Here is a 15,148-nt window from a genome sequence, read left to right on the forward strand (position 1 = left end):
AGAATAAAAATGTATCTTCAGATTGATGAGGTCGGTTGTAATGAAAACTGGGAAAATATTTTGTAGTTATGGAATAAAAAAAACACTTTTCCTTAGGCTAGATATTTTCTTTATATTGTATATGCATGTGTATGCACTGCACTGCACTGTATGTTTGTGTAATATTATTTTGTCTTCTAAAGTCTGTTAATAAAATATGAAAAAAATAACCACAAATAATGTTTACGGTGTATGCCCACTTGCTCAGATAAGTTTTCAAAATAAAATACACTGATACGTTCATGTGAATAGCAATAGTTTCTAGTCTAGAGAATATATATCATATGTAATATTTTTCTCTGCCAAATGATCACAGTAAAAAAAAAAAAGCTACAACAATGGTCCATGAAAATGACTTTTAATACTCATTTTAATTTGCACAGATTCTTGGGATTCAATTTTGTACTGTGACTTACATCCAGCATCAAGTCAATGTACCACGAAAACTGACATTTTATGATCCTTCAAACACCCTCCTGCGTAACTAACCCTAGAGTTTTCATTTCATGTACCGGTGGTTCTTACAATAGACTGACCTGTGATTTTGCATGACAGCTGTCTGACATGGCATCAGACCTGCGACACCAAGACAAAGGTGAGAAAGATAATGAACTCTAGACTGGAATCCTTGCATAACACAATGTACAAAAGAATGTGCCTTTTAGATACAGTATATATTTCCACTTAACAGGAACATAAGTACATACAACGTGAATGCATGGATGAAAAACATAGGCATAGGCTGAGCTGTCATAAGGTCACTTGTCAAATCTGGGCTGGGTCTGTCAGAAACAACATGGCACCAAAAACATTTAACCAATTAAACCCTATTATACTTCGCATGACGAATAGCAGTCGATTTACTTGCACCAGAACAAGAGTTTGTGAGAAACCCAACCCCATTTGATGTAGCCTAACACACAAACAGGCACACTTTTGTTCTTGAGTAAATTTTTACTTATAAAAAACACATTGCATTCATGATTGGGATTACCATATTCTAAGGGCAACTGATACAATACAAAATGGTTAATTCCAATTCTGCTTTAATTATTCATCTGAGAACATACTTTGAGTTTGTTATCCTTCAGTGTACTGACTAATTAATTTGGCTCTTCTATGTGTACAATAAGTATACTGTAATCAAGAGAAATGTTCCAACTTCATGCAACAATAACACTTGTATCCAACAATTTAAAAAGTCATTATTTAGTCCAGCATAACCAGCTTAAATAAAATAAAATAAAAATCCTTTTTTTTTCTCCTGCTCACATTCATACATTACAGACCAGACATGCATGCAGACTTGGCCATAACTGAACACGGCGCAAAAGGGACGACTCACTTCGTATCCATTTTCCTTTGCATTCTTAGAGAGTGGTCACGCATCAATGAGATCTTTGTGCCATTATAACAATGTTAAGAAAAGATTGATTTGGGGGGCAGTTGTGAGAGAAAAAACAGGAACCTCGCAGCCTCCCCAGCAGATCTGATGCACTGCAGACGCGGTGGGACAGGCAGAGGCTCTGAATCAAATACATAAAGTGCTTCGGTCAAAAAGCTTAGAAAACATTAAAAAAAGAAGGTATCAAAGCAATGCAATCCGGCACAGGGTGGAGAGATGGGTGTAGGTCGGGTTCAAGATAGGATTCCAGGGCGACGTACAGAATGACGGGTCCTTCTTATCAAAAAAAGTGGAAAGAAATTGATGAGTTCAGAGAAGTACTGTTAAGTAGGCATGGTTAGCCAGCATTCAGCCCAGAATGAGACTGGACTTGCCACCGGGTGGGTTCCTACGGCCTGAGGGAAGAAGACCTGTGGCAGGTTGCTCAGCAGGGGTGCCCTGACTGACCTCCTCCTTTTGTTCTGGAACGGGAACGTTCTCAGGCTCGGCGCTGTTGTCTGAACACCATGTAGGAGGAGAAACACACGTTAAACCAGTGCCACATGCTAAAACCTGATTTATACCTGGTTGTGTCTCACATTGAAAATAGCCGATCTATAATTTACAACGCAGTGTCGCAGTAGATCTTGTAGATCAGTTATTTTCAGCTAACCAAGTATAAATTAGGCGTTAAGTATAAAAGCAGAGGACAAAACTTTGATATTGCACTGTGATCTTGACCTTTGACTGATAAAAAATACAATTTAATAGGAAGTGCAGTTCCTCACCCCTAAACCCAACTTATCTGTCAAGTTCTCGGCCCGGAGCGCTGGCGTAGCGGTCCAGGCACCTACACTGTAGCCTGACAGCGCGTCGCGGGTTCGAGTCCCGATCCCGACGGCCTTTGCTGCATGTCACTCCCCATCACTCTCTCCCCATTTCCTGTCAGCCTACTGTCCTATCCATAATAAAGGCATAAAAAGCGCCCAAAAATACATCTTACAAAAAAAGAAAAAGTCTGATCACTATGACAGACAAACAGACAGACGCCAGCAATTAGAATACACCCACTCCACTGGGTGTGGTGGTTGTAAAACAAAAAAAAGTATTAGTCAAGGCAAGTCTATATGTGTACCATACAACAACAAGGCAATAAAATCCTCAGAGAGAGGATACTTCCCCCGGGGATGTTTGAGGCATGCACAAACTGGATGCAACCGCCCAACCAAGGACCTTAGTGTACATACTAGACGGAGATGGGGATTGACGTACGTCGGGGGTGAGGAACTGGTACGTTCTTTACGTCAGTGCATTCATAGTTTGACACGTTTCTTATGCGTGATTAGGGCCAAGAGGCTATTCATCCTCCAGAGGGAAGCAGTGAACGTACGTCAGGTATGTCAGGTTCAGCTCAGAGCTCAACCTGACGGATGACATAATCGACGGACAAACCCCCCATCCCCCATCCCCTTTTTGGTCTCCCCCTCCGTTCCTTATGCTTACTTAAGGGTCTTACGTCGAGTATGAATAGGCCTCTAGCGGCTGGTGGTGATTTTGGGTGTGGGGGGGGGGGGTTATAAGAAAATACAGCACTGAGCGCACTGGCCAATACAAACTAATAGGCGAGTGTGCTCCGGTGCGTAATTTTCGAACGCACCCTATATCATACTCACAGTTCCCCCTGCAGCAACAGCATCACATTCAAAGTAGCAAGTTACAGCAATGACACTACTGTAAGTTATCTATACTTTGTTATAGGAAATGCTCCACAACAACACAAGTACCCACAACAAAACAGAGGTTCCACTGCTCCAGTGAACGTTGTTTGTAAGTGCAGAAAGCTTCTCTTATATCATGATTATTGGTGGTGGTGGCAATACTAATAATTTAAGCCTGGAATGACCAAATCCTGTGTTGAGAGTCACACAAGAATAGCATGCACTTTATAAGCAAGATAAGACCAGAACCAGACAATTAATTAAAAGGTTATTTAAGTCTGCTTAAAACATAGCAGCAAGTGGTATGTATAAACTGAAACTCATCTCCTCCTACAGTAGACCTCTTCCCATGTTCCTTATCACTGCTTTTAAAGCTACACACACACACACACAGCCTCTCCCTCCGTGTCTGTCTCTCACTCTCACACACACACACACACACACACACACACACACACACACACACACACACACACACACACACACACACACACACAGTCTGTCTGTCTAAGAGTTCTCAACGGGCCTGAAAATTAAGGCCCGGCCCTAACTGGGCCGGCCCGAACAATTACCATATATTTAGGCCCAAAAACCCCATACATGTGTCGTTATGTGCTTAATGTCCTCAAAGTCACGCATCTAACAAGGTTTGAACTGAGCAGATTGGACCTTCCATTCCAGAGATAATGGCCTAAAATATATTAGCCCCAATGGTGAGTAAATCAAGCAGGCGTGTCATGTCAGCTGTCAATCACTCAACTCAATGAAAGCCAATGGAAGCTGATTTGGGCTAAAAGAAATCAGACCATTTTGATATATTTTGTGTTTTTCTTGTAACTATTTGATGCTGTTGCTGCTCCAGGTTCCACCAGCATATAAAATAATCTCTTCTAAAACATTTTAATAATAATTTCTCATCTTTATTCCATAAGATAGGGGGGGCTTAGCCCCACTAGCCCATTGATACCAGCCAGCCCTGCCTAAGGTGCTTGCTTTCACAGTGCATGTTGTTGTCAATCCTATAGGATCATTACATGTCACACAACCTGAAAAAGGTAAAATTGTGATTACCCACCCTATCAGACTGTGCAAATTGAATTGATTGTACTGAATAGTCATAGCACCAGACACAAGTATGATTCGAGCCTCATTTATTTAATGATAAAATAATTCAAGTTAAATATTTCAAAAGAATATAAAACATACATGAAAATAAATGCATGGCGGTTCAAGGTTGACTTTTAGCACTGATCGGTTCACGGTTTGCAAGATAAGCTCCGGAGAACCCCCCCGTCCCAATAGATAGCTACTAGCCTCCTACAGATTCATGCCATAAAAATACTTACCAATACCAACATCCCCGGCATCACCATTTGCATCCTAAAGGAATGTAAAAAAAAAAGAGATGACAATCAGAATATCGTGAGAGGAAAGCAAAGTGAAATATCAGTAGAATAGTGTGTGTGTGTGTGTGTGTGTGTGTGTGTGTGTGTGTGTGTGTGTGTGTGTGTGTGTGTGTGTGTGTGTGTGTGTATATATATATATATATATGTATATATATATATATATATATGTATATATATATATATATATATGTATATATATATATATGTATATATATATATATGTATATATATATATATATATATATATATGTATATATATATATATGTATATATATATATATATATATATATATATATATATATATATATATATATATATATATATATATATATATATATATATATATATATATATATATATACATACACTAGAAGTTCGGGCCGCTATGCGGCCCGAACGTCTAGCGTGACGCGTCGTTCACTTTGCAGTGCCACCTTACAGGCACCTCACAGTGTGAGAGAGAGTTTTGTGCTCTCCTAAATCCACGGCAGCTTGAAAGTACCCACTTCAGAAAGAGGTGACGTGCATCACCTCTCCAATGACCAAAACCCACTTTGTGATTACTCAGACCTGGTATGGCAGACCTGTGGGGAGTGTGCAGTGGTGTACAATGTGAAAAGATAGTTGAAATCGCAGGAGATGAAGTTAGCAGTTTATTTGTGTAAAGGGTCGTCGGCGTGGGTTGTGTTGAGGATGGAAGCCGTCGAACTGGTGCATCCTACCTATTTATAGGTAGGATGTGATGTCATGCTGTCGTGAGATTACGTCACACTGGCGTGTCTCATCGTGATGTCACGACCGTGATGTCATATGACGTCACACTGGCTACATACATACATACAGACAACCGACATGGCGCAGGATTCAAATTGTATATATAGATATATATATATATAGTTAAAGCTCTATGTTCCGATAGTAATCATTGCTTTATATTTGTTACGTTTTTTGATTGATTGCTCGATGGATTCAATATTTTATTGTCAATTTAAAAATACAGCAGTACGATACAAAAGCCAAATGGATTCATCACAAAAAAGCCAAAGGCTGGTTTCCATTGTGGTCCATGTAGATATTCAACATCTATACAGGCAACAATACAACATATGAATGGTACAAAAAAATATAGTAACAGGGGTCTCCCCATCTTTCCAGCTCTTTTTTGAAAAGATAATACACTTTCAGGTCAGGATACCAATTTTTATCCAAATAGGAGAGAGAGAACTCCACAAAGTAAATAAAATAAAATAAATGTTATAGTGTTCCAGTTTGAGATTTGTCCTGTATGAGTTCTCTCTCCTGATTGGATAAAAACAACTCTGAACACCTTTAGATAGCTGGAACTTGATTCTGTCGACATAACATAGGCCGACAATGGGTTCTGTAGCTATTCACAGTAAATTACATCACTGCCCTATCCCTTTTTTTTAAGGCATGAAGGTAATTCAAGGGAAGCTTAACAGCAACAACAAAATAAGTCACACGTGTCCCTAGTGTTTCGTTATTTATTAGTCCTTGGGGACAGAGGTCAACCATATGGGGTTTAAGTGGTTACACCGTTTCACGTAAAATGAAACCAACTGAGCCATTTATCTCACCATCACATGGTCCTCTGCTGGGTGGTTGGAGGACTGGTTTCCTCTCCTCGGAGGAGCAGAGGACTCACCAACCAGGACGCCTACAGCCTTGCCACCTGCAAGAATGAGGAAACATGTATACTAGATAAGGGACGGTTTAACACCATTGAAAGTTATAAGGTTTATTATGTTCAGGTTGTCGGCCCGTCCGTATCTATAAGTCCATCCATCCCAACTTTGTGAACGGGATGTCTCAGGAACACCTTGAGGGAATTGCTTTTCATGGTTTACATAATTGATTAGAATGTTCTTTTTTAAATGTTAATTATGACGTGGCTCCTCAGAGGCCAGGTGTCTAGAAGAGGGTCTGTATGTCTGTCTGTCTAGCTGTGTGTCTGTGGCTAATCTCGCAAACTGCTGGACCAGTCGAGGCTAAATTACTTGTGCATACTGCCAGTAGGCCACAGAAGTACCCTTACAAAAAATGTTGAAGATCTTGAGGCAAATTCAATAAAGATGTCTGTTCTTTGTTTAGATGAAGTCTTTTACATTTTAGATTTCTTTACACACTCTTCTGTTTATTGTGTTTTCTGTAAGCTTTTTTTTTTTATTATGTATTGGCTACTTTTTACAATGACTGTAAAGTGCCCTCAGGTGACCTGAAAGTTGCTGTGTTGCTTCTCTAAATGTGTTTTGGTTTACAGCTTTACAGTTTCTCTTTGAGGTTCAATGTGGTTTCTTCTTGGCCAGGTGTCAAGAATCTCAGTGGGAGGAGCGCCCTGAGAGTCCAGTGATTAGCGAGCGTGTCATGGAAAGTTTTGTTTCGTTCATGTGCACAATCCCCCCCCCCCACACTCCACCCCCCCCCCCACACACACACACAAATACAACCCCACACAAAAGAATCTCAGTGGGAGTCAAACTGAGGTTGCGAACTCTCACTCAAAGTTGTCAATCAGGTCTGATGAACAATTCTAGTTTTATGGATCAACAGTTTACAGGAATAAAAATCTGCACACCAATATTGCTGCTCGCATATGCAATTTGACTTGGTATTTACCCATGTGTTTATACAATACTAGTTTTATCAACGATGGATATCTATGTATGTAGTCCGTTTACATACAATGCAACAACATGGAAACTGTATGAGAACAGTTCGTAATGTAAAGTTTATAATTAAATCCAGAGTCAGAACAACCATGTCACTACACCCTGTGGAGTATTGCCCACAGGATTTAGGAACAGGAAAGGCCATGATCATTCGTCAGACATTTAGCCCATAAAATTTGCAGATGTCTTTAGACGGACCTTCTTTAATCCCGTGGGGGTAATTCAGTTTCAGTACATATCCCGCGGCCGCCGGTTTAGTCACAATGGTCAAAAGGAAGACATTTCTTTGGCACTGTACTCTGGGAAATTCACATGACGTTGTTGGGATTCAAGTTTCAAATCACATGCTCATGCTCATATATGGAGATCCCCGACGTCACAAATTAATTACGGACATAGCGAGGCGGGAGCTTGATCAGCGCAAAAGAGAGAGGGAGGGAGAGCCTATTTCACTCATGCAATAACCTGGCCGAGAGAGAGAGAGAGGGGGGGGGTTGTGTCAAAATCACATGGGTATAACTTTGTGATAGACATTGGCAAGGAAAAAGTTGTTAAAAAACAGCCAAATGGACGGGGGCTTCAAACAAACAGTCAGTCAACAACCTGTTCTAGAGAAGGAGTGGGCAATCACGTTATTAAGACCGACTGGCTGATGCAGAGGGTCTTTTTGGTTGATCATCGAGTAATTTGAAAACCCAGACAAAAGCATCCATTCATGTCATGAATGGATTGGATGTCCAATCATGCTCAGGTTGGTTTGAAGTGGACCCCAGCGAATCATATCAGGCAGGGACGTCCACAGATAGACTTTAGGTGGTGCTAGAGCACCTGCCCTTTGCCCTCTTGACCAGAAGTGCCCTTTTGAAAAAAAGAAAAAAAAGTTTTTTTTTCCAGTTTACAGCAGGGGTCTTCAACAGGGGGTCCGGGACCCCTAGGGGGTTCCGCGCACCGCGCAAGGTGCCCTTTTTTTTTACTTGAGCACCTGTCCCTCAAAATGTCTGTGAACGCCACTGAAATCAGGGAGAGGTGCAGCATGAATTGACACAGGAATGACCCTGGCAGCATATGGAGCTTTTCTCATGGAAAGCACCTGACACACCTAGTATCTCATTTTCAATCAGAGGCAAGTGGTTAGGCAGGGAATCTGACAGGTGGAGTGACAAGCGGGCACACTCCCGTGAAACTGTCGCCCGCCCACAACAAGAGCTGGATTGTGTGGTCAGGTTTTATGCGACGTGCGTGCAGGACAATGTTTTGACACAGCTGAAGCAGGCATAGATCGCCTGCCTGGCATTTACTCGTGGAGTGATTGTCTGTCTGTAAGATCACATGAGAGGCGCAGTGCGACTCCGCCAGGGGTCATCACCATGCTGTCTTGTGGTGGACATTTTTGTCAAAATTATTTTTTTGCCACAGACATACAAAATGAGTGAACAACAATATTACCAGAAACACATAAAGAACTAGCCGTGAATGACCATATAACAGGTCTGTGACTAATGGAACCACAAATGGAACCAAATGGACTCTTACGGGTCCATTTGGTTCCATTTGTACACTCTCGGAGTTATGGTGGTTCTTGCAAATAAAACATTTGAGAACCACTAGTAGGACTCCTAATGTGTAATTTACTGTATAGTGTCATAGTAAATCAAAGTCATACATATTCTGAAGAAAACCTGGAGACTTGACATTCAGTAAACGGGTCTTATGATCAAAATAAGAACATTATAATGGAGTGTAAATCAAAAATTTGCCACGGACAACACCAAGTCTTTGCCACGGACACATTTGTCCGTGTACGGACATATTGATGACCCCTGGACCCCGCGGATCCAAGCGAGAACCCAGGCGCTGTGTCGCTCCCCGTCTGAAAAGCCCTCATCAGTGGTCCAGGTGTGTCACTTGCTTAGCACAAGGTTACTTACTACATTTCAACCACATGAGACGAGACAGCAGTAGAATGAGTTTTGGAACTGACGCCGTGGCACATACAGTAAGATGTACAGCTGTAGTACAATTCATAATTTTTTCGTCATGTGGAATGAGAAATGTGTTTGTCTCATCAGCAACGACTATGCAACAATGGTGAGGAAATGGAACTTGGAAAGACACTTCATGACAAACCACAAATCATTTGACGACTTCTCCAGCTAGAAAAACAAATAACTGAAATATCAGTCCTATAAGTATACTGAATGTGTACCGAACATGAAACTTGATGAAGTGCTGTCATCAGTATTTGTGAGTATGTATTTGACTAATCAACAACAACTGCACAGGGATGGTGAAGATTAAGAACCATCAAATTATTTGACTGCTGCATAACGGCACTTCTCCAAAAGATGGACGCCACCAGTAAGGACAGATGGACAGAGGTCGTTGAGTCAGTTGATTTCACCAACTCCAGCCGTAAGGCATGGCAGACCATCAACCAGCTGACTAGCAGAAAAAAAAACGTTTGAGCATGGCATTTCTGTGGGCCAGGGGCAGTTTTGCCTGACAGTCACAATGCCAAAGCAGTGAACGATGGTCTTTTGACATGTGACCTACTGTACGTTCAGTGCGTGTGTGGGGACACACATCAGCCTCTCCTCCATCTAAACAAGCAAGTTAACACAACCCACATTCATTCTCCTGCTTCTAATTACCTCTGGTTGTTTACTCTGTCTTCTATAATCTGTGAATAACCTGTGAATCATATTATGGAATGCACTGTAATTACATTTCAAAGGTGCATGTGCATGTTTGTATTCTGTGTATTCGTATGGGCATCTTAATGCTTGTTACTGCATGTGCATGTACTGTATATAATGGACTGTAGTTTTAGTTTTTGTTCATTTAGCTTTATATGGGTATAATAATGGATGAAGTCTGTTATTTTGGGGGGGATCAGGCAGCGTGGGAGCGGCCAGTTACAGGAGAGCCTTTGTTTTTGTTAAGTTGTCCTTGTTTATGTAAGCATGGATGTATTTGTTGCAATGTTCTGTCTACTCTTTGTATATTTGTGATGAGGACCCCCTTGAAAACGAGATGATACATCTCAAGGGGTTATCCTTTCAATGAAAGGTACTATATACAACATTACAGAAAAACTGTGACAAAAACAGCAGAGTTTGATCTTGTGTTATAACTCGCTAACACTCTGGACCAGAGCTAATCTCGTGCACCAAGTGATTGTCTGTCTATCCACATGAGAAGCGCAGTGCGATCCCGCTGATCCAAGCGAGAGCGCAGGCGTGTAACAGCCTCTCCCGGGCTCCGTAGAAAAGCCCTTTAGACTAAGAAACAAATTCTCATTGGATCTGCACGATTCACGTATCTATTTCTGATTAAAAACTGAGAACTTCCGAAAGGTCACAAGTTTGCATGCCTAACAAATAGAGACAACTCATACCCTCAAAACCTTTTGCAATCAGCAGGTAAACTACAGAAAACATTTGATCAATTTTGTCAAGTAAGTACAGCCTACACATACCTTAAAGCAGTGGTTTTCAAACTTTTTGTGCCCAAGGCACACCTATGGACGAGCCAAATATCAAGGCACATGTGTACTGTATTCATAAACATGCAAAATAGCCTTTATAACACACTATGACAGTCTGTAAATGTTTATTTTGATTAAGCCCTATTTTATACTTTCACAATTGTTTTTACAAGCAACACATCGTGTAGTGGGATCTTCTATTTTTTTTTTTTTTGTGTAAATATATAATGTAAATAATATGATTAATTAAAAAAAATCACCTATAGTTACATGTGGTGTAAAGTGGTTTAAATATTCTTTAGGGTATAGAACGTCCCTCTGTATTGGGAAACGAGTGCCCAGTGCCCACAAAGTACTGATACAGTAAATTTAAAAAATATTATACTTTTTATAGAGTTGTATGTATTACATTAGTGGGCACATCATTTGACAACCACTGCCTTAAAGCACAATGTTAAATTGTAATTCACATAAATATGTGAAGGCCTAGGACTAGGTCATGCTGTCTGGGATGAAGCAGGCTGTACCAGGTGGGTTGTTCCTTCGATGAGCGTAAAGGTCTTCATCCTCAGCAAAGACACTGGATGCCATCTTGTCTTTTCGGATGGGGGGCTTCTCCTCGTCTGTGCCAAAAGAGATGTTAGAGGCACCTCCCGGAGGACGCAGAATCCTGAGAGAACAAAGGAAAATTGTATCGATTCAAATTTTGTTTATCATTATAATCTCAGAAGTGTATGTACTTTGGTGTTAGGACAGGTGACTTCTGCTGTATGTTCATTGGGGGGGAATATTTTTCAGACACTTGTATTTCACACCCTTTTGTACTTGCTTATCAAGTTAGTTGCTACCAGTTCTCTTTCTGTTCAGAAACATTAACTTTCTCAACTCCTGGATAGACAGAGGACTGAATGATGTTGTACAGGAATATGCATTTATACTGTGTATACCTGGGTAGAGTTGCACCAGATGTTCTTAAGGTAAGTTCACACTAGGGGGCAGCAGCAGCTTATTAACTAACCAGTTGGCATATAGGCTATACCATTGGTTCTCAAAGTAGGGTCTGGGGACTACCAGGGGTCCTTGAGGGAGTTCCAGGGGGTCCCCAGCTAAATGATAGATAGTTCGGAACCAAGTGTACACTCTCAGAGTTAAATTAACATTGATTTTACAGTATAAATTGGGGATAGAAATGCCATTGAATGGGGGTCCGTAGCCCTCATGCGTGTCAAACCGTGGGTCCTTGAAATTAAAACGGTTGAAAATCACTGCTGGAGCCGTAAAAATCTTCTCTTATGGGGGTCCCTGGCATATCTTTTAAAATGGGGGTCCGCGGGCTAATTAGTGTCAATTTGGGCGTCCTTGACATGAAAAAGATTGAGAACCACTGGGCTAAACCTAGTGTGGCTGTACCGTTACGGTCTAATATAACACTTAGTAAGAAGTAAGCTCTCCATCAAGTAATGTGAAGGCTAGACACTACATCTACCTCGGTCCTCGATTGATGACATATTTGAACAGTTGTGCATTTAAATTTTCCTGACATGTTATTGTTGTCAGACATTCTAATATTAGCAGCATAACTTTGTCTCCTATGTAGGCTACACTAGCTTGTAGTGAACACACATTTGACCATTTTTCATTTAAGTTAGCATATCAATTATTCTCATTATACCCTCTCTTAATATGATGATGTTTAAATATCAACAGAAAATGAGTCGCACAGAACACGTGATTCATCATTATTAACATTAGATGTAATTAAATCGTTCTATTTCAACTGAGTTCTTGTGTTTTAAAAAGATCTTGTGTTTTAAAAACTTCCATGCTCTCCTTCATTGTTCTCCGCCTATAATGTGATTTTGTATTATGTGTTGTTGTATAGCCTACATTTTGTGTAACAGTGTTGTTTTCTCTTGTATATTTTCTGTTGCTATATGCTGTCCAATACTTTGGTCAACCCTGGTTGTTTTTACATGTGCTTTATAAATCAAATTGACTTAACTTGACATATTCAAATATTCAGAAGAATATCTGTCATTGTATCATAGGTAGGCTATAGCATTGGTTCTCAAAGTGGGGTCCGGGGACCCCCAGGGGTTCTTTGGGGGTACCAGGGGGTCCCCAGCAAAATCTGTTAATAAAGAGTCACAATCATTTCAACCCCTTTATCCATATTTTATACTTTGGCTATTCAAAAATAGCACATCTACTACAAGCGCTGCACTCTATGAGCTTGTAAATCTGCTATTTATTTATTTTATCGTGAAACTGTGTGCAAATCTTTGAATATATATATTTTTAAAGCAAACATTTGTAACTCAAGTCTTTGCTTCTGGGGGTCCCTGAAACAAAAATATTTTGAGATGGGGGTCCACAGCCAAATACACATCATTGACATGAAAAAGTTAAAGAATCACTGGGCTATTAGGCCTACGTGACTCTCCCATGGCTAGCTCTCCTCCTGGCATGGCATCCCTCCCTATACCGTAGTCAGGTGTGGCCACACCACGCCAACGGTTAAGACGAGGCCCAGACAGTTCAAGCGGATACACCATCACCAAAAAGACAGATCTGGAGCAGGTGGATCTGGACCATACGTTATCAAAAAAGGCTGTCCAGTAAACGCGACTGTTTATTTCGACCACTGTTTGAAAACGTGGGGGGACCCCCACCATGCATGGACCCCACCCAGCCATAAACTCAGCTCATGCTGCCTGGCTGGCAGCATTACAGCCCAACCTCAAGTGTCTCATCATCATCATGCTTTCTATAACGGCGGATCATGGAGATATAGTGGAAATCTAATTCCTCAAATGATAAAAGGAAAGAATAACAATAGTTTGGACACAAGTGTATGTAAGATCACACAATCTCTGGCCATATCATGATGATTATTGTTTAAACTGGGTACCAATGGAGTTCGAGCTAGCAGCTACACACACACACACACGTCTTATCCCTCCACAAAGGAAGGCAAGACACTGCTGCTGATGCTGCTAGCTAGCAGTGTTGCCAGCTTCTGAGAGAGAAATAAGCAACCACGTCTATGAAAAACAAGCCCAAAAGAAGCGACTATTATAGGCCACATGACATGAGCACTTTAAACCTATTTAAACCATATAATCGGCTATTTGAAAATAGCAGATCTACATGCTCTGAGCTTGTAGATGGGCTAATTTTAAATAAAATTGTGAATAAACATTTCAACAACACAAATCTGGAAGGGGGTCCCTGCTGGCACACATTTTTTCTCAGATGGGGGTCCGTGGACAAATATATATTCATTTGGGGGGATCCTTCACATGATTGTTTTTTTTGTTTTAAACATTTAGGAAACAAGCCCAAAATAAGCACCTACACTTTAGGAATAAGTCAGCCAAATCAGCAACTGCACAAGCTCCCCAAAAAACCGCAACCACCGATATTTTCAAGCGACTTTACAGAAAAACAAGCCCAAATTCGCTTATAAATAAGCGGACCTGGCAACCCTGCTAGCCTAGCGTTAGAATAAGCATCCATCCACTCCATTCTAAGGTGTGGTTGATAGTGGTCTTTCTTTGACCACGTTATAACGTTAGATCATAATGCCCTCGAAACGCCGATCACATGATCTAGGTTTAACAACAAATGCGTTATTTTAATATCAAGTTAAAACTATCTATACCGATGATAATGAGGATTATAATAGCTTCAAGGCTCACCGTTACTTTGTCGCAAGATCGTGCATATAGCAACAACAAAAAAATACATGTTTTCAATAAAAACGTGTCGCCGCTTTTTGTAACTGAAAATGTGCTTTTCTTTTTGTCCAGATATAACAGGGTGGCGAACTAACCCGTTATTGACGTGATTTACCTGCTACTGTTTTTGGCACCGGGCTCCATCCCTTGATAGATCGTTGTCGTAGTCATTTTTTTTTGTTTGCACAGAGGGCTTGTAAAACGATTTAGAAAATCTGATATTAAAGTTACAATAATTGCCACCGGTTAGTAATTTTAAGCAGTATATATTTCACCGCCTCATCGCTGTCTGCTGTAGCCAGTGGCGCCCGAAAATTCATCAACCTGCTCTGCCGTCTGGTGAATGGTTGGTGAAAACTAACTTGAAGGCGTCTTTTTTTCTCCTCCAGCCAATGTCCCGCCTACATGTCGGGGTTTCGTCCATCCCATTGGACCCTTTGAGATCAATCACATATTATGATTGGAGAATCGTTGGGTCTCATGCAATCATGCTCAGAAAAAGGGGGGGGACTTACTTGGTACCACAGCATCCAGAAGCTAGCATTTGGTACCACAGCATCCAGTAGGGAGACTTGGTACCACAGCATCCAGAAGGAAGACTTGGTACCACAAAGAATCTAGAAGGGAGACTTGATGCCACAGCATCCAGAAGAAAGCATGTGGTACCACAGCATCCAGAAGCA

The 15,148-nt window shown here is 40.9% G+C and overlaps 1 protein-coding gene across 1 annotated transcript; it reads right to left on the reverse strand.

Moving 5' to 3' along the window:
* Window positions 1-381: 381 nt before the first annotated feature.
* On the reverse strand, window positions 382-14,797 carry jpt1a (Jupiter microtubule associated homolog 1a). Its single transcript, XM_084078965.1, has 5 exons — window positions 14,581-14,797; window positions 11,253-11,395; window positions 6,147-6,241; window positions 4,488-4,521; window positions 382-1,941 (listed from the first exon to the last, which is right to left on the reverse strand). Exons 1-5 carry the CDS (start codon window positions 14,634-14,636, stop codon window positions 1,793-1,795), a joined length of 477 nt encoding a protein of 158 aa, XP_083935091.1. The 5' UTR covers window positions 14,637-14,797; the 3' UTR covers window positions 382-1,792.
* Window positions 14,798-15,148: the final 351 nt, after the last annotated feature.

Source organism: Gymnoscopelus microlampas (assembly GCF_963454915.1).
Source record: "Gymnoscopelus microlampas genome assembly, chromosome: 2".
NCBI lineage: Eukaryota > Metazoa > Chordata > Actinopteri > Myctophiformes > Myctophidae > Gymnoscopelus > Gymnoscopelus microlampas.

Bases quoted from the DNA above. Each gene is read 5' to 3' on its own strand.
- jpt1a (XM_084078965.1), bottom strand. From the start codon at position 14,636: ATGACTACGACAACGATCTATCAAGGGATGGAGCCCGGTGCCAAAAAC. The intron at 11,396-14,580 runs GTAAATCACGTC...TTGTTCTCTCAG, and splicing joins GGTGCCAAAAACAGTAGCAG to GATTCTGCGTCCTCCGGGAG. The intron at 4,522-6,146 runs GTGAGATAAATG...ACATTCCTTTAG, and splicing joins CAGCAGAGGACCATGTGATG to GATGCAAATGGTGATGCCGG.